This window comes from Mugil cephalus, chromosome 8 (assembly GCF_022458985.1).
Source record: "Mugil cephalus isolate CIBA_MC_2020 chromosome 8, CIBA_Mcephalus_1.1, whole genome shotgun sequence".
Classification (NCBI taxonomy): Eukaryota; Metazoa; Chordata; class Actinopteri; order Mugiliformes; family Mugilidae; genus Mugil; species Mugil cephalus.
The window spans coordinates 1310737-1330364 of NC_061777.1; the positions used below are offsets into that span (position 1 = coordinate 1310737).

A 19628-nucleotide genomic window follows, 5' to 3' on the forward strand; every position below is an offset into this window, starting at 1 on the left:
CTTTAGTTAATTTTCTAATTTGTATTATTTATTCACTGTGTCGATTATTATTTATTAGTTGTATCTACTATTTATTTATTTATTCGTGATGAGAAATGAGTCCCAGGTTTTTATTCTAAGGATAACGGACCTATGTAACGACTCCACTTCCTCCTCAGAGATCGTCTATTGAGAAGATGACTCAGCTGTTGGAGAAAAACGGAAATGACACTGCAGCCTTCCCCTGGATTTATTTGTGTTAATATAAATATTCATGCAATAAATAATTAACTAAATAGAAATTAGTGCTAATTTGAAATGAGGCCGGTTTCACTGGACACTTTTTTTTTCTTTTATTTGTTTAATATTATGTTTGAAAATGTAGTTTTATTTAAGACAATTCTTCTAAGTATTGTTTGTTGGCTCCTGTCAGTCTGTTTGTTTCTATGTTTCCAATTATTATAATGATAATTAAGATAATTAAGGTTTAATATTACGTCTGTACCACAGAGGTGCAAAACAAAGCTTCAAAGAACTGATTTAGTAAAATTTAAAAAAGATTCTATTCACATTTGCATTTTTTTTTAAATCCAAAAACAAGACAGAAACCTCTGTTTTATTCTAAAGTTTTTTATTCTATAGCCTGAGAGCGTGCTGTCATGTGCTCCCAGTGGTTCAACATATTTATTCATTTATTTATTTATTGCTTTGCATTATTTTATTTCACTAGATTACATATATAAAAACTTTCTTAAAATTCATAAAATAAAAAATAAGATTGAAATAATATACATCGACACCCTCTTAAAATAAAGTATCTTTATTTATTAATTTATTTATAATATTTTTTTTTCAGGTTTTTCAGAAAAAAAAACTGAAACGAATATTGAATATAGTGTATTTTTGTATTGAAATTAATTTGTCAAACAATAGATTATTATTATTATTATTATTATTATTATTATTATTATTAGTAGTAGTAGTAGTAGTAGTAGTATGCTCATTTATTTATTTATTTATTTATTCATGACCTTATAAACGTCTGATCTCAGTCTGCTACTGGAGATTTCTGCCAAACAAAATTATATTTCTTTCATTTTAATTTAATTTAATTTAATCTGATCTTTCTTTTTACTTGTGCTTCTTGATAATGATTTATGTTTTTATGTGCCACTAAGCTACAGTGAGGAGCATTAAACGTGGTTTCCTGTCAGTCTGGCCCGGTCCTCAGAAACGTGGTGGGAGTGAGCGCTCTCCTCGTCCGCTGCTCTCTGTTCCCCCATATGTCAAAGTCTTTGTGCTTTTTCAGGACAGAAGGAAAAAAAACAGCTGGATCTCCAGAGCTAGCGGCTCGGCTAGCTCCCAGCTCCCCAAACCGGCTCGTTCCCCTCGGCTTCCTGCCCTCCGTAAGGTACCGTACCTCCGAACCGTCCGGTAACCGAGAGCCAGCTTCTCCCCGGTCCCGTTTTCTCTAAGTTTGACCTCATTTTCCAGCCAGTTAGCCGGGCTAGCCTGCTAGCTTAGCCGTTAGCCTGCTGGTAGCAGGGATGAGAGGATTAGAGGAGACTCCACAGGCTCTTTTCATCCACAAAACTAAAAGTATTCGGCTTTTCTAGCGTCTGGGAGGATTTCTGCTTCTAATTATCATCTAGTAACGGGACGAATCCTCTAACTCGTGTGTTTCTCCCTCTTGTTAAATGTGTTTTCCAGGGTTTTCTTAAATATTGTGTCTTAATTAGCTCCTGTGAGTCTGTTTGTTCCTTATTTTAATGTAGTTGTCATTTAAACGGATCCATTATTATCTGGTAACTGCACAAATCCTTTAAAATGGAGAGAAATAAGGCGGATTTGTGTGTTTTCTTTCCTTGTCAGATGTATTTTCCCACTATAATTATAATATTGTGTCTTAATTATCTCCTGTGAGTCTGTTTGCTTCCTATTTATATCTAGTGACCTAATATTTCTTTTAATTATATAAAATAAACTCACATTTAATCTCATTTTCCCCACAAAATTATATATGACCCAGTTTTCTTTAATTATATCTCAAACATTGTATCTTCATTAACTCCTTTAAGTCTGTTTACGTCTTCATTTTATCTCTATTTCTCTGTATTATGTTAAAATAAACATACAAATGTGGAACTTATGCTCTTAAATCTTTTTAAATCTTATTTAATGTGACTTTTATGTGATTTTCCTGAACTTTACCAGTTAAACTCAGATGTTGTTTAGTTCTAATTATTGTCCAGTAACTGGGCAAATAAGAAAAAATCACATAAATATAGCACCTAAATGTCCCTTTATGATTTTCTCCCTCAATTTACTCAGATTTTCTGGGTTAATTAGCTCCTGTGAGTCTGTTTGCTTAATAATAACCTCTCAAAGATCCGATATTTCTCTTAATTAAATAAAAATAAGTGTAAATATACCTCATTTCTGCTCTTAAATCTTATTTTATGTGACTTCTATCAGTCTTTTCCCAGATATTTACCTTTAAAACTCTTTAAATATTGTGTCTTATCATGAATGGACATAAGTTTTGTTCCTAAATGTTTTTTCATTTATTATTTATTTCTTTACTACAGAAAGTTCATGTTAATCTGTTTGTTTCCTTCTAATTATTATAATTAATGTGGATAATTACGGCAGAAATGAAATGAAAACCGAGGCAGGAACCTGTGTTTTATTGTCCAGCGTGAAAAGAGAAAGTCAAACCCAGAGCGTCACGTGATCCCAGTGGTTTCTATTTTTACTCCGGTTCAACAAACATCATGTAAACCAGAGAGAAACTCTGAGCTCAAGGAACATTCATTTCAACCCTTCAGGTTCTTCCACCTACCCGAGACTTTCTGTTCATTCTTGGTTGATTTTAACATCATTTACAAGCTTCGTTAGATGCAAACAAACTGATAAAGATGATAAAGCTACAAAATGTGACTTTTAATGGTGAAAATCTGGGAAGAAAATCACAGTTTGTTTGGAAGACTCGTCTGCAGACTGAAGAAATCTGGATAAAATAAGATTTAAAGGCTCATTCGTGTTTATTTTCATGTAATTAAAAGAAAAATGAATATTTACTGGATAAAAATAAGAAGTAAACAGACGCACAGGAGCTAATTAAGACCATAAATTAGAGTTTTAGTGGTAAAAATCAGTGTAAAATTAAATTTGACCAGTTAAAAGCACATCGGTTAATGTAAATAGGCATTATTTAGGTATATTTGGACTATTTTACTATAATTTAATATATTTGAGCAGCTACTAGATGAGAATTAGAAGCAAACGAACTTAAAGACGCTAATTAAGACACAACATTTGAGGTTTAGTGGTAAAAATCTGGGAAAACAAAGAAGAAAGTTACATAACAGAAGATTTAAGGGCAGAATTTACGTTTATTGATGTTGATTTTTCTGTAATTTAAAGAAACATTTGCTCTTTTGGTCTTTTCTAGATGCTAACTTTGAGTTTCAGTCGCACAAATCAGTGGAAAACTGCATTTGACTGTGAAAAAAACACATCAGCTAATAAAAGAAGCATTATTTACGTATTGTTTTCATATTTTTACTGTAATTTAAAGTATCTGATAAACTTCTAAACAGGAATTAGAAGCAAACAGGCTTAAAGAAGCAAATTAAGATGATAAATCAGAGTTTAAACAGTAAAAATCTGTGAAAACTTACATGTGACACAGAGAAAAACACATCTGTTAACAAAAATTAGCCTGATTTATGTGTTTTCTGCTTATTTGTTGTATAATTTAAAGTATTTGAGCAGCTACTAGATGAGATTTAGGAGTAAATGAACTTAAAGAAGCTAATTAAGACACAACATTTGGATTTTTGTGGTAAAAATGGAAATAATTCTTGTGCTGGGTGATAAAAGTTGAATAAAATGACATTTAAGAGCAGGATTCATGTTGATCGATGTTCATTTTTATGAAATTAAAGGAAAGACACAGTAAAACTCTTGTTCTCTGGAGCCGTCAGCTGTTCACGTAAACAGAACCTCCTCCTCCTCTTTCTCTCCTTCTTCCTTCCTTCCTTCTCTCCCGTTTTATTTTCTGACCTAAACTGTTGTTATCAAGGTTTTTAGGCGCGACCGTTTCTCAAAGCTGCAATCAGAGGTTTTTTTAGTTTTTCAGGCGGTCGCTCCCACGCAGCCAGAAAACAGGGAACAGAGAAACGTCCGCACACTGAAAACGGCCACGAAGCTGAAATCTAACATTTATAATTCATCAGCAGAGACTGATGCTGCTCAGGTTTTAATCCCCGTCCTCTCAGAGACCTGAGCTAAAGAAGAAATCCTCCTTAAAAATAGCGGTGACTTGTTATTTCCACTGTTTCTTTTTATTTCTGTGCGGCCGTTTGTCGCCCCAGCGAGAAAAGAGACCAACAAAAACCGTAGAAACACTTTAAACGCAGCTTTTCAGCGCGACTGTTCTCGGTTTCCTGCAGCCACTTCCTGAGTTTCACTGCTGCTGATTATATCACCTCAACGACAGCACGTTTACTGAAGCCCTGGTCAGATCATTCACAGCGTTTCTGTGGCGGCTTCTTCGTCTTTAAAGCCTCTGAGTCTGAGACCTTGTTGTTGTTGTTGTTGTTGTTTTCCAGCTGCTCGTGAGGCTGATGATGTGGTGTGAACATGGAGGCTCCTGAATATCTGGACCTGGACGAGATCGACTTCTCCGATGACTCCGTGGTCAGTGCTGATGGGAAATAGTTACTATGATTTAAGCCGAGACGCACGGCGCTGATCAGTTTTGAGTTGTTTTTGCTTCATTAACACGTCTTTTATCAAACTAGTTCAAAAAAAGTGGCCAAAATTCACATTCATGTGTTAATTTCACGTCACTTTGTCTGTGTTGAGCCTCTAGTTTCTCTGAAGTCGTCTTTCTGCTGGAGCCTCGTCTCTATTTATATATATATTTATGTATATGAGGAACTGTTGTGAAGCTCTTCATCTCCTGCAGAAGTCAGTCACGTCCAAATATGGTCACATCCTGTCTGTTGGAAACCAATCATGAAAGTATAAAGGTTGATCTGAAGCTAAACTCTCACTGGTTCATTGGTTCTAAAGTGACCAGATTTTCTGCCTCTAGTCTGAGTTTATCTGAGAGCGACATTTAAAAATGCTGTGACGTCTGATACAAGGAGAAAATTACAGCTCAGATGAGCAGGAAAAGTCAAAGTAAAGACGAGAAGTCAGACGTCCTCAGGTAAAACTGATCCTGTCAGAGTTTAAAAGACGAGGAAAGTTTCCAGAGAAGGAGAAGACGTGGACAGACTTTACGGAGAAGACGTGGACAGACTTTAAGGAGAAGACGTGGACAGACTTTACGGAGAAGACGTGGACAGACTTTAAGGAGAAGACGTGGACAGACTTTAAGGAGAAGACGTGGACAGACTTTAAGGAGAAGACGTGGACAGACTTTAAGGAGAAGACGTGGACAGACTTTAAGGAGACGTTACATCTGCTCAGAATAATCCCGTCCCTCCACAGTTTGTTATCGTCGTGTCTGCTCGCAGCTCTGCATATGAGAGCGTTTTAATTACACATCTGTAACTGCTTCATGTTCTACGGCTACTGTAATTAATATCTAAATATATCCTCCTCCTCGCTCAGCTGCAGCCTTCAGCTTTCTCCCCGTCTCTCCTTCTCTGTGCTGCAGTATTCTGTCACGTCTCTGAAGAGCATCCCAGAACTGTCCAGGAGGAGCGATGGTCCGGCCGAGGAGAGACCAGGTACCCGAGGGAACGAAGAACCAGAGACGCGCTTCAGCGTTTATTCGTCTCTGACACGATTCACACACAAAAACCACCTGAGATTAGATCTGACCATCATGCAAGTTGATGATGTAGCTAATGTGGCTAATGATAATAATAATATAATTAATATGGTGGAAGCTAAACGAGGCTCCTCATCAGTAACTTTATTGTTTTCCAGAAACGTTCAGATATGACTGAGGGTCTTATGCTACTAGGCTAATGGAGGATGTGGAACCAACTTGTTTCATGCAAAGTTTGCAAAAAAAAATAAAAAATGAAATAAAAAGATAATAGCTGAGGACAACAACAACACAACAAACTTATTCCACCAACTGAAGAACAACCACAAACCAGAAATTACCCAAAAATTTCATTCAGTCACGATCATGTTAACATTTATCTGGATACGTTTTTTAGCCCGTTTCTAGTAGAGATGTGATACTGATACTTTTAAGAATGGAAACATACAAACTTTGTCCCAAAACGGTGCCTTTTTATTTTCAGGTTATTTTCTGATGTGCAGATTGAACAGGATATTTTTTTAAATATTATAAATAGAACTAAGACTAAGAAATAAATGAACCAATATAAAATCCGTCAGGCATCAGAGACGCTACATCTCTGGTCTATTAATAAAATGCTATGCTAATGCTAATGCTATGTGTGGTCAGATGTTGAGTCTAATTCCAGGTGTTTCCTCCTTGTTGCATCTTTAGAGCTGATGTCCAGACAAACTTCACACAAACGTTTGGTCTCAGACGTGTTGAAGCTTCACTTCCATCTGTACATTAGAGCTAAAGAAGCTAAGCTAATTAAAAACTCAATGGCACCAAGTGAAGCACCCAGATCAGTCTGGTTCCTACCATTAGCATTAGCACCATTAGCATCAGCACCGTTAGCATCAGCACCATTAGCATGAGCGCCGTTAGCATCAGCACCATTAGCATCATGGTACCAGTATCATTGATATCCCTGATCCCTCGTCTCTAATCGTCTCCTCCTCCTCCTCCTCCTCCTCCTCCTCCTCCTCCTCCTCAGTTCCTGCCATCAACTGGAGCCGTGGCGTCTCCTCCTCCCACGCTGGGGGGGGCATCAAGCCCACGGGTCTCGCTGAGGTCCACAGTAAGTTCCGCCCCGTGAAGAGGGTTTCTCCTCTGAAGCACCAACCGGAGACCACCGACTCTGACTCCGATGGGAAAGTCCCGGGTCCGGGGCCGGTCCAGGGGGAGCCGGGGGACGGCAGCAAGGACGACCCCGGCTCAGACAAACCCACCAACGCCTCCTCCTCCTCCACCTCCTCCCCCGGGGAGGAGGCGCCCGGAGGGAAGGTGAAGGGTCTAGGGGGCGGCGGCGGCGTCGGGAACAACCCTCAGGCTCTCTTCGGGGAGCTGGAGCACTACGACCTGGACATGGACGAGATCCTGGACGTCCCCTACATCAAGTCCAGCCAGCAGATGTCCACGCTGCCTCGCGTCCCCCACGACAAGAGGTCGGTGACGGGGAGTAATCTGGGAGGAGGCACCCTGGAGAGGAACCGGGGGGGAGGCCTGAAGAGCTCCGCTCTGCCCCACAACGAGCCCCTGAGCCTGGGCAGCAGCAGCAGCTCCCAGACCCCGGTGAGAGAACCCGACTCCTCCGCGCCTCCTTTTACATGTAACCTCCTCCTCCTCCTCCTCCTCCCCCCAGGTCCACTCTGACCTCCTCTGGTTCTTGTGTCTCCTCCAGTACTGTGTCCTGTCTCCTGTGAAGTGGTCGGACCTGAGGAAGTCCAAGTCGATGGATCCAGACCTCCACCACCTCCACCGCTCCCCGGGGGGAGGAGGGGGAGGTGGGGGAGGAGGAGGGGGAGGTTACCAGCCGGAGCTGCTCTCCTCCAGCCTCCTCAGCTGCTCCTCCTCCGTCTCCTCTTTCTCTGACGCAGGTAAAACAGGCTTTTCTTTTACTTTTCTGCTTCTGTCAGAAAAACTACAGATTTAACCGATATGGATTTCTCTGAGCCGATATTTGGAGCCGATACCGATACCTTTTCCTCCCAGTGATAACAAATGTTAGAAGTTTCAATTTAACCAGAAACATAAACTTTTATTGAACTCAAACAATATTTAATGCTCTTATTCTTACATAATCAGTATCGGCCGATACCAGTGTAAAAACACAAGTATCGGCTGATACCAGTAAAAAAAAAAACACAAGTATCGGCCGATACTTGTGTATTTTTTGCTCGATCTCTGATAAAAAGGTTTTATTTCCAGACAAGCTGCTGTCAGCTCGCGTCTACCCAGACGCCCAGAGCCAGAGGCCCGGCGTGGAGCCCCCGGGCGGCCCGGGCCTCATGTTCCCCCTGCCAGGGTGCAGCGTGGGCCGGCAGGACGCCTCCAAGCCCTGGGCTCCCGGCCCGGGAGGGGCGGGGTGTGGGCCGAGGGGGTTCGGAGGAGCCGGAGGAGCAGGAGGAGGAGGAGGAGGAGGAGGAGGAGGAGGAGGGGAGGTGGTGGATGAGGAGACCAAGAAGAACCAGAACATCATCAACATCGTCAGGGAGGGACAGATCTCACTGCTGGTGAGTTTGTCATCGCGCTGCAGTCGATACGGTTTACGATACTGTTATCGAGTCCCACTGTCCTAAAACGAGTACTTTAGCTAGCTAACGAGCTAATTAGCCACGTTGTAGCTCGTTACTATTGACAGAATTTGTTAAATTTCAGTGTCAAACTACAAAAGTTAATGAACATAAACAAACAAGTTTCAGTAGTAAAATTAAATTAAGGTTTTGAGCCGTGATTGGCTGTAAAATAAATCCGCTGAAATGTCCCCATATGTGGACGCAGGGTCTCAGGAGGTTAAATGAAAGCTCCTGATCTAAAATAATAATAATAAATAATCATTTAAACTCTGTTTGGACGTTATAATGTCTGTAATATTCTGTGGTATCAGCTTCGTATGAGAGGAAAACACGAGTTTGAGTTTATCTGTACAATAACGTTTTGTATCACAACTTTTCTGTGAATTTATATTTAAAAATGTAAATGAGGACTTAGATATGCATTGATTTGCAAACATTTCCAGAAGAGAAATCTGAATAATGGATAAAGTTTCATTTTATTAACGTTAGATTTCCAGGTATTTACAGAAGAAATGTTGGATATTATTTATATCAGTCCATCAAACACAAAATACTGCCAACAATATATAGAGACATGTGATAAATCCCCTCTGTAAATACCTGCAGGTTTGTGTCAGGAATAAATGTGTAAAGTTTTACATTGTAAAATCCTGTATATTTTTATTGGAAACCACCATGAACCAAAACCAAATCTCCTCAGATCTTTCCAAACATGTCAACATGTATAATATTAATAAATATCAGATTAAATTCTCATTTTTTGATCCGTTGCTGATCGTCTCCTTTTACCAGAGACAGTTTACGTCCGGATGAACTCAGAGTCTCTCGTCTCCTTATATCAGACGTCACAGCATTTTTAAATGTCGCTCTCAGATAAACTCAGACTAGAGGCAGAAAATCAGGTCACTTTAGAAATGAACCAGTGAGAGTTTAGCTTCAGATCAACCTTTCTACTTTGATTGGTTTCCAACAGACAGGATGTGACCATATTTGGACCTGACTGACTTCTGCAGGAGATGAAGAGCTTCACCACAGTTCCTCATATACATAAATATATATATAAATAGAGACGAGGCTCCAGCAGAAAGACGACTTCAGAGAATTTAGGAGGAAACTAGAGGCTCAACACAAAGTGTAGTGAAATGAACACATGATGTTCACTGACCGTTTTTTTTTAACTATTTTGATAGAAGACATGTTAATGACGAGTGACTGAGGTTGAACATAAAAATGAATTTGACAAGTTGATACAGAGATTGTTTATGTAGAATAAAATAAAATGGTGTCTGTTCCTCCTCCTCCTCCTCTCCCCCCTCCTCCTCCTCCTCCTCCTCCTCCCCTCCCTCCTCCCCCTCCCCCTCCTCCTCCTCCTCCCCCACCCCCCCCTTCTCCTCCACCTCCTCCTCCCTCCCTCCTCTCTCCTCCACCTCCTCCTCCTCCTCTCCCCCCCTTCTCCTCCCTCCTCCTCCTCCTCCTCCTCCCCCCCTCCTCCTCCTCCTCCCCTCCTCCTCCTCCTCCTCCTCCTCCTCCCCCTCCTCCTCCCTCCCTCCCCTCCTCCTCCCCCTCCTCCTCCCCTCCTCCTCCTTCTCCTCCTCCTCCTCCTCCCCCTCCTCCTCCTCCTCCTCCTCCTCCTCCTCCCCCTCCTCCTCCTCCTCCTCCTCCCCCTCCCTGCAGCCCCACCTGGCGGCCGATAACCTGGAGCTGATCCGAGACGAGGACGCGAACAACCTGCTCCACATCTCGGCGGCTCAGGGTCACGCCGACTGTCTGCAGCATCTCACGTCTCTGATGGGGGAGGACGGCCTCAACGAGCGCAACAGCCAGCAGCTCACCCCCGCTGGACTCGGGGTCAAGGTCAGAGACCGCCCCCCCCCCCGCCCCCTCCCTCGTACCTGCAGACGTCTGATTGATGCAGGTTTTTTTTGATAATGTAAAGTTTGAAGCTGAGGAAACTCTGAGCAGCTCCTGTTGTGGAAACCAAGCTGCTGATTGGCTGCCAGACAGGAAGTGTGTTATCTGGAGACAAGCTGTGTGCTGATCCCTGATTGGCTCTTATCAGCGAGTCGCCTGTTTATTCACTGTGATTAACAGGATGACAGATTTCCAACCACCTGGTCTTTGTTCCAGCTCCGTAGTCAGGACGTAAATCTGTTGACTCAGTCGTGAGGTGGAGACCTGACGAACATCAGGGAACCAACAAAAACACGTTCCCAGAAAGTAAAACACGAAACGTTTGGTAGAAGATTCATTCACTGGTCGGACAAGTTGTGATTTTATGATTAGAGCCGAGGGTCTGTAGGGAGAAGAACTGGGCTTAAAAAATAGAATAACATAAATCATATGAAAATCTGCAAAAATGCAGTAGAAATAAAGAAAATAAAAACTGACAAACTTTCTAAAATTAATACGATGGTAAATGAAAAAAATACATTTTCTACATTTTGGAAAGAAATACAGTAAAAGTAAATATAAAAAAATAAATGTAAAAAAGTAAAACCTTGAGAATTTAGAAATAACAAAGTAGAAATTAACAAAAAAGGAAGAAAAATAGAAATATGCAATAATGAGAAACGATAAATGGAGTAGAAATTAATAAAAATGTGAAAACATACAATAAAAAATTTTCAAAACTTGGGAGAAAAGTAAAATACAGTAGAAATGAGAAAAAGGTAAAAACAATAGAAACAGACATTTTCAAAAATTAAAACAATAGAAATAGAAAAAATATTTTAAAAAATTACTCATAAGACATTTAAAACAAATTAAAACACAAGGTACACAATATAGAAAATAGACGAATTAAATGAAATGAAAATTTTCAAAAATTTGAAAATAAATAAGATAGAAATTGACCAACAAATTTTAAATATACAGTAAAGAGAAAAAACGCTGAAGAAACTAACAAAAATTTGAAAACAAATGCAATTAAAAAAATAAAGATAAAAAAGTAAAAAATAAAACAGAAATGAGAAAATAATAAATAAATACAACAGAAACTGACAAAAGTCAAAGATGAATCCAATATACATAAATAAAATTATTTAAAAGTAAATAGAAAGACATTTACAAACATTTGAAAATATAAGTGTAAGAAAATAGACAAAAATAAAATCAAATAAAAATTCTTCAAAAACTTGAGTAGAAAATGACAAAAACTAATAATTTACAATAATGGGCAAAAAATGAATATAATAGAATACAATGAACTAAATGTGAAATTAATACAATAGAAATGGACAATGAGAAAAAAATAATACAATTGAAACTGACAAAATTTCAAAAATGAATACTTGAGAAATAGATGAAATAAGATAAACAAAAGATTAAAAACAGAAATACAGTAGAAATGTGTGAGAGGGAGATTCATGACAGAAGCTCCAAGTCTGAAACGTTTACGATTTAAAAAGTCTGACAACATAGAAGAGCTACACAAACGTCACGAGGGCTGAAAATGAGAGATGAGTTTGTGTTTGCTGCAGAACGGTCGCCTGGAGTGTGTGAGGTGGATGGTGAGTGAGACGGAGGCGATCGCTGAACTCAGCTGCACCCGAGAACATCCCAGTCTGATCCACTACGCCGCCCGCTACGGACAGGTAACACACTGTAACACACTGTAACACACTGTAACACACACACACACACACACACAGACACACACTAACACACACACACACACTAACACACACACAGTAACACACACACACTGTAACATCCCAGTCTGATCCACTACGCCGCCCGATACGGACAGGTAACACACACTAACACACACAGACACACACTAACACACACACACACTGTAACACACTGTAACACACTGTAACACACACTAACACACACTGTAACACACTGTAACACACAGTAACACACACAGTAACACACACACACTGTAACATCCCAGTCTGATCCACTACGCGGCCCGCTACGGACAGGTAACACACTGTAACACACTGTAACACACACACACACACACAGTAACACACTGTAACACACACTGTAACACACACTAACACACACTGTAACATCCCAGTCTGATCCACTACGCAGCCCGATACGGACAGGTAACACACTGTAACACACTTAAATACACACAGTAACACACAGTAACACACAGTAACACACTGTAACACACTGTAACACACACACACACAGTAACACACACTGTAACATCCCAGTCTGATCCACTACGCAGCCCGATACGGACAGGTAACACACTGTAACACACACACACACACACTGTAACACACACACACACACACTGTAACACACACAGTAACACACACTCACACACACACACACACACACAGTAACACACACTAACACACACACACACACACTAACACACACTAACACACACACAGTAACACACACTAACACACACACACACACACACTAACACACACACACACACACACACAGTAACACATAGTAACACACACTAACACATACACACACTAACACACACACTGTAACATCCCAGTCTGATCCACTACGCCGCCCACTACGGACAGGTAACACACACACACTGCAACACACACTAACACACAGTAACACACACTGTAACACACACTAACACACAGTAACACACACACACTAACACTAACACACACACAGTAACACACACTAACACTGATCCACTACGCCGCCCGCTACGGACAGGTAACACACACACACACTTTAACACACACTAACACACACACACACTAACACACTGTAACACACACTAACACACACACACTTTAACACACTGTAACACACACTTTAACACACACACACACTAACACACACTGTAACACACAGTAACACACACACACACTAACACACACACACACACACTAACACACACAGTAATACACACACTAACACACACACAGAGTCTTAAAAAGTCTAAACTTTGATGATCTCAGTTGAACCCTCACACATTTTTGTCCCTAATGAGGAAATGTCTGATTTTAGTGTTGAAAAGTGTTGATGTTGCAGAATGAATGATTTTTATTGGCTGAGAGATTAATGATGGGAGATTATGATGGAAGTCAATGGGACATTTTTGTGCCATTGACTAAGGTCACAACAGAGAAATATGTTTTAAATCTGATGCTACACAAACGCTTCCTAGAAGCTTTTTTAGCTTCAAATGCATAACTTACACCTGATAGTTTTCAATGGTTGTTAACACTTGTACAAAAATGTCTGATGCGTTTTCTTCATTTTAATGGAAACAGTTATAAATACCTGTGTTGTTTGTTGAATTTGTACTAATTTACACTTTAGATTTACATTCGTTAAATAAGTTTGTAGTTTTCACAGTTTATAAAACCCACTGGTCAGAGATTTTACCAAACAGTTACGAGCTTCGGAGTCAGACTTTGTGTGTCCGTTCGTTCCATTATTGTGTTATTTATTGTGTTGTTTATTGTGTTGTTTCCGTCTGCAGGAGAAGGTTTTGCTGTGGCTGCTTCAGTTCATGCAGGAACAGGCGATTTCTCTGGACGAAGTCGACCAGAACGGAAACACAGCCGTCCACGTGGCGGCTCAGTACGGACACCTCACCTGCATACAGGTGAGCCCAGAGCTCCCCCTGGTGGCTGGAGGCTGCAGTATACATCATAAGCTCCACCCCCTCCATGTTAGTGGGCGGGACTTGGGCCAAAATAAAACACTAAAACACACGTCAAATAGTTTTATTTCAAGGATAATTTCTCTCATTTTAGAAAGTTAATATAGTGTTTTTTGCACAAGTTTAGTTTTAGCTCGTATAGAAACAGGATGTAACATGAGAAAATAAAAATTAAATAAATAATATTATATAATATAATCCATATGGACGTATCGTCCATATTTATATACAGTCTATGCTTTGAACACACACAGAGAATAAAGAAAAACTTCCAGATGCTGGTTCCTGCTGTTTAATCTGACTAAACACTGATTAATTGGAATAAAAATGTAAGAAAAGCTCATTTTGTGTCAGTGGAAGCTTTGTGTTGTTCTCTACTAGTGTTTGTTAGAACCCAGTGAAGGAGGCCGGATGTTATCAGTCCCGTCTGCTTCCTGTTGACTCCGCAAAATACTTAAACTAATTAAATAAAATACAAAATAATAAAACTAATCCAGAACCAATTTCTGTGAAGAGTTAAACAGTTTATTTCTTTTTATTTTATTAGTTCACACATAAATAATTCAGTTTAAGGAGAAAGAGAGAAAAGTTTTAAAAAGGAAAATAGAACGAGAGGGAACAGATTTACACGTATCATGTAAAAATGACTTATTACTAATAATTAGTGGCAGGTAAAAGGAAATCCTGTAGAGAACCACGTAAAGGTTCTACGTCCATCCTTTTAATGTTCTCTGATCTTCTCTAATGTTCTCTAATGTTCTCTAATGTTCTCTGATGTTCTCTGATGTTCTCTAATGTTCTCTGATCTTCTCTAATGTTCTCTGATGTTCTCTGATGTTCTCTAATGTTCTCTAATCTTCTCTAATGTTCTCTAATGTTCTCTGATCTTCTCTAATGTTCTCTAATCTTCTCTAATGTTCTCTAATGTTCTCTGATCTTCTCTAATGTTCTCTGATGTTCTCTGATGTTCTCTAATGTTCTCTAATCTTCTCTAATGTTCTCTAATGTTCTCTGATGTTCTCTAATGTTCTCTAATCTTCTCTAATGTTCTCTAATGTTCTCTGATCTTCTCTAATGTTCTCTAATCTTCTCTAATCTTCTCTAATGTTCTCTAATCTTCTCTAATGTTCTCTAATGTTCTCTGATGTTCTCTGATGTTCTCTAATGTTCTCTAATCTTCTCTAATGTTCTCTAATGTTCTCTGATCTTCTCTAATGTTCTCTAATCTTCTCTAATCTTCTCTAATGTTCTCTGATCTTCTCTGGTGTTCTCTCGTGTTCTCTGATCTTCTCTGGTGTTCTCTCGTGTTCTCTGATCTTCTCTGGTGTTCTCTCGTGTTCTCTGATCTTCTCTAATCTTCTCTGATGTTCTCTCGTGTTCTCTGATCTTCTCTGGTGTTCTCTCGTGTTCTCTGATCTTCTCTAATGTTCTCTGATGTTCTCTCGTGTTCTCTAATGTTCTCTCGTGTTCTCTGATGTTCTCTGATCTTCTCTAATGTTATCTGATGTTCTTAATGTTCTCTGATCTTCTCTAATCTTCTCTGACGTTCTCTGACGCTCTGTAATATTCTGATGTTCTCTGATCTTCTCTAATCTTCTCTAATGTTCTCTAATCTTCTCTGATGTTCTCTGATGTTCTCTGATCTTCTCTAATGTTCTCTGATGTTCTCTGATGTTATCTGATGTTCTCTGATGTTCTCTCGTGTTCTCTAATGTTCTCTCGTGTTCTCTGATGTTCTCTAATCTTCTCTAATGTTCTCTAATGTTCTCTGATCTTCTCTGATGTCCTCGATGTTCTCTGATGTTCTGTAATGTTCTGTAATGTTCTCTGATGTTCTCTGATGTTCTCTGACCTGAGTGTGTGTGTTTGTGTCCCGGTTCTTGTTGGGTCCAGACTCTGGTGGAGTACGGGTCCAACGTGACCGTGCAGAACCAGCAGGGGGAGCGTCCGTCGCAGAGCGCCGAGCGTCAGGGACACACCACCTGCGCCCGATACCTGGTCGTCGTGGAAACCTGCATGTCGCTGGCCTCACAGGTCGTTAAGCTCACGAAGCAGCTGAACGAGTAAGTTACACAAGATCAGAGGACGAGACACAACCACACAATACTACACAATACTACTACACAATTCTACTACACAATACTACTACACAATACTACTACACAATACTACAATACTACAACACAATACTACTACACAATACTACACAATACTACTACACAATACAACCGCACTAATACTACACAATACTACTACACAATACTACCACACAATACTACCACACAATACTACTGCACTAATGCTACCACACAATACTACCACACAATACTACTACACAATACTACCACACAATACTACTGCACTAATGCTACCACACAATACTACTACACAATACTACCACACAATACTACCACACAATACTACACAATACTACTACACAATGCTACTACACAATACTACTACACAATACTACTACACAATACTAACACAATACTACTACACAATACTAACACAATACTAACACACTGCTACTACACAATACTACCACACAATACTACTAGACAATACTAACACACTGCTACTACACAATACTACTACACAATACTACAATACTACCACACAATACTACTACACAATACTACTACACAATACTACCACACAATACTACTAGACAATACTAACACACTGCTACTACACAATACTACTACACAATACTACAATACTACAACACAATATTACTACACAATACTACCACACAATACTACTACACAATACTAACACAATACTACTACACAATACTACTACACAATACTACTACACAATACTAACACAATACTACTGCACTAATGCTACCACACAATACTACTACACAATTCTACTACACAATACTACTACACAATACTAACACAATACTACTACACAATACTAACACACTGCTACTACACAATACTACTACACAATACTACCACACAATGCTACTACATAATACTACTACACAATACTACTACACAATACTACTACACAATACTACTACACAAAGCTACTACACGATGCTACTACACAATTCTACTACACAATACTACTACACGATACTACCACACAATACTACTACACATTGCTACTACACAATACTACTACACAATACTACCACACAATGCTACTACACAACCTTCCTTCCTCCATAGAGAAGAAAAAACAACAAAGTCTTTCATTTGATTTCATCTGTGTTGTGTGTGTGTGTGTGTGTGTGTGTGTGTGTGTGTGTGTGTGTGTGTGTGTCTGTCTGTGTGTGTGTGTGTGTGTGTGTGTGTAGACAGGCAGCAGAGAGGATCATGTTGCAGAAACAAATGCAGAGACTGATGGACCCCAACAAGGGGGAGGGGACTCCTTCTAGGTCACCAAGGTAACGACAGAAAGACGCCATGACTCCGCCCACCTCCCAGCTGATTTAATCCACCGGAGCATTATTACACACACACACACACACACACACACACACACACGCGGGGGTGTAACGATGTGCGTCTCTGTCTGACTCCAGCTCCCATCAGGCCTCAGTGGAGGCGTGGCCAGAGATGATGCTGACGGCGGAGGGCACCCCCGGGGAGGGTCAGTGGCTGGTCCGTCAGGGGGGCGTGGCTCCGGACTCGGTGCTGAGGCAGCTCCTGGGGAAGGACGTGTCGGAGACGCTGTGTCCCCGGGACAGGCTGCCCCCGGTGGCGGTCCCCGGGGCCTCCGGCGCCCCCCGCAGGACGGGGCTGGTGGAGCGACGAGAGCTGAAACTGGCCAGACTCAAACAGATCATGCAGCGCTCTCTGAGCGAATCCGACACGGACGGTTACCCGCCGGAGGAGGGGCGGAGTCAGGGAGCCCCGCCCCCGAACACACTGAGGCCCGACAGGCCGTCCCACCTCCCCATCGCAGAGGAGGAGCCGGCGTCCAACCACCTCAACGTGATGATGAAGAAGCACGTCCCGTCCTCCTCGTCCTCCTCCTCCTCCTCCTCCTCCGCCTCCACCTCCTCCTCCACCGTTGAGAGGAAGCTGGCCTTCTCTCTCACCGGGTCCAAGTCTGTGGACAGCATCGGCTACAACCCGTCCCCCACGTCCAGCGACCCGGACGCCGCGGACGGGAAAACGCCGGACGCTCCCGGCGACTTACACGAAGCCGCCGCCAACGGCCAGAAAGTGGCAACCAGCCCCAAAAGTGCCCTGAAGTCGCCCTCGTCCCGCAGGAAGACGTCCCAGAACCTCAAACTGAGGGTCACCTTCGACGAGCAGGTCCACAAGAGCTCCACCCAGGAGGCGGAGCCCCCCAGGGGGAAGGAGCCCCACCAGGACAGGAAGGAGAGGACTCCGGCGGGGGGCTCTGAAACCAAGCGGCCGTTCGGGGCGTTTCGTTCCATCATGGAGACGCTGAGCGGAAACACGAACCACAACAACAACAGCAGCAGCAGCAGCAGCAACAGTCAGACAGGATGTGGGGTCAGACTGTCCACCTGTCAGAACTCACCTGGCAGGAAGTCAGACAGCAAGAGTAGCCCGGGGGGCGGAGCCAAGGGAAAGAGCAAGAGCAGCAACGTTTAACCAGCGAGTGTCTGAACTGAGCACAGAGACAAACAGACAGAGGCAGAGAACTGAGACCACGTATAAAACACATGATACAGATCAGAGAGAGTCTGACCAACACAAACCACGGGCGCCATGTTTGCTACATCACAGGTCAGATTCTACAGTGAAACACTGTTGAAATAAACGTCTTATTTCCACCGTTAACGTTCCTATAAATGTTATTAATATGTCACTTAAATATCCCAGCGTCTGCTTCCTTTAAATATCTTAAATTACTGAAATTAAATTAGAAATACTATTAAATTAGCCTTAATGATATTTAGTATTATCATTATAGCATTAGCATGCTAGCCATCATAACTTAGCAGTAACTGAGGTAAAGTTATTTTATCTACATGGACATAAATCACATGAACACATGGTTTAACAGTTTATATGATGCTAGCTGCTATTTTAAGCCTTTAGCCTAGATAACTAGCTAGCATAAGGCTAGCATGAGGCTAGGCTAACCTCAAACTTCATTCATTTGGAAAGCAGTGTTTCTGAGATCAAGGTTCACAGTAATGATGATAATATGATTTTATTTTTGAGAGACAGAATCTTCTGCTCCATAACTTTCTCCACTTTTAACTTTTAATCCAACTTTATTCTCTGTTGTTGCCACGTCTCTGTGGGTGAATATTGGTTAGATGGATCCAACATGGCGCCCATGAAACACGTGACCAGCTCAGAACCAATCAGCACAGAGGGACGGATCAGACGCTCCGTCCCCTGGTTGCACAGACTCTCTTTGATATATGACTCTGGAACAGTGCGACCCCTAGTGGCTTAATTAGGATCAGCCGGTGTCTTTTACATTGATCCGTGGATCAGATCAGACTCAGTCTGTGAACTGGTTAATTAATTGAGGGTTTTCATGTTCTCAGCCTCAAAACGTTTGGTTTGTTTTCACGGAACAGAAACGTTTCAGCTCTTATTCACGTGAAGGAAAGTGAAGGAACCTGTTTATTGATTCATACTTTTTGTTTTTATTTTTCACTTTTCCTTTGGTTTAAATCATTTGTACAAAGAAA

At 41.1% G+C, this 19628-nt stretch overlaps 1 protein-coding gene across 1 annotated transcript; it reads left to right on the plus strand.

Annotated features, from left to right (window-relative positions):
- Window positions 1-1253: 1253 nt before the first annotated feature.
- Window positions 1254-19000, plus strand: LOC125012769 (synuclein, alpha interacting protein). Its single transcript, XM_047592902.1, has 12 exons — window positions 1254-1390; window positions 4596-4683; window positions 5654-5726; window positions 6789-7366; window positions 7476-7671; window positions 8003-8307; window positions 10045-10224; window positions 11850-11963; window positions 13802-13927; window positions 15878-16047; window positions 17298-17387; window positions 17526-19000. The coding sequence occupies exons 2-12, from the start codon at window positions 4627-4629 to the stop codon at window positions 18568-18570; spliced, it is 2934 nt and encodes a 977-aa protein (XP_047448858.1). The 5' UTR covers window positions 1254-1390; window positions 4596-4626; the 3' UTR covers window positions 18571-19000.
- Window positions 19001-19628: the final 628 nt, after the last annotated feature.

Bases quoted from the DNA above. Each gene is read 5' to 3' on its own strand.
- LOC125012769 (XM_047592902.1), top strand. From the start codon at position 4,627: ATGGAGGCTCCTGAATATCTGGACCTGGACGAGATCGACTTCTCCGAT. The intron at 4,684-5,653 runs GTCAGTGCTGAT...TCTGTGCTGCAG, and splicing joins ACTTCTCCGATGACTCCGTG to TATTCTGTCACGTCTCTGAA. The intron at 17,388-17,525 runs GTAACGACAGAA...GTCTGACTCCAG, and splicing joins ACTCCTTCTAGGTCACCAAG to CTCCCATCAGGCCTCAGTGG.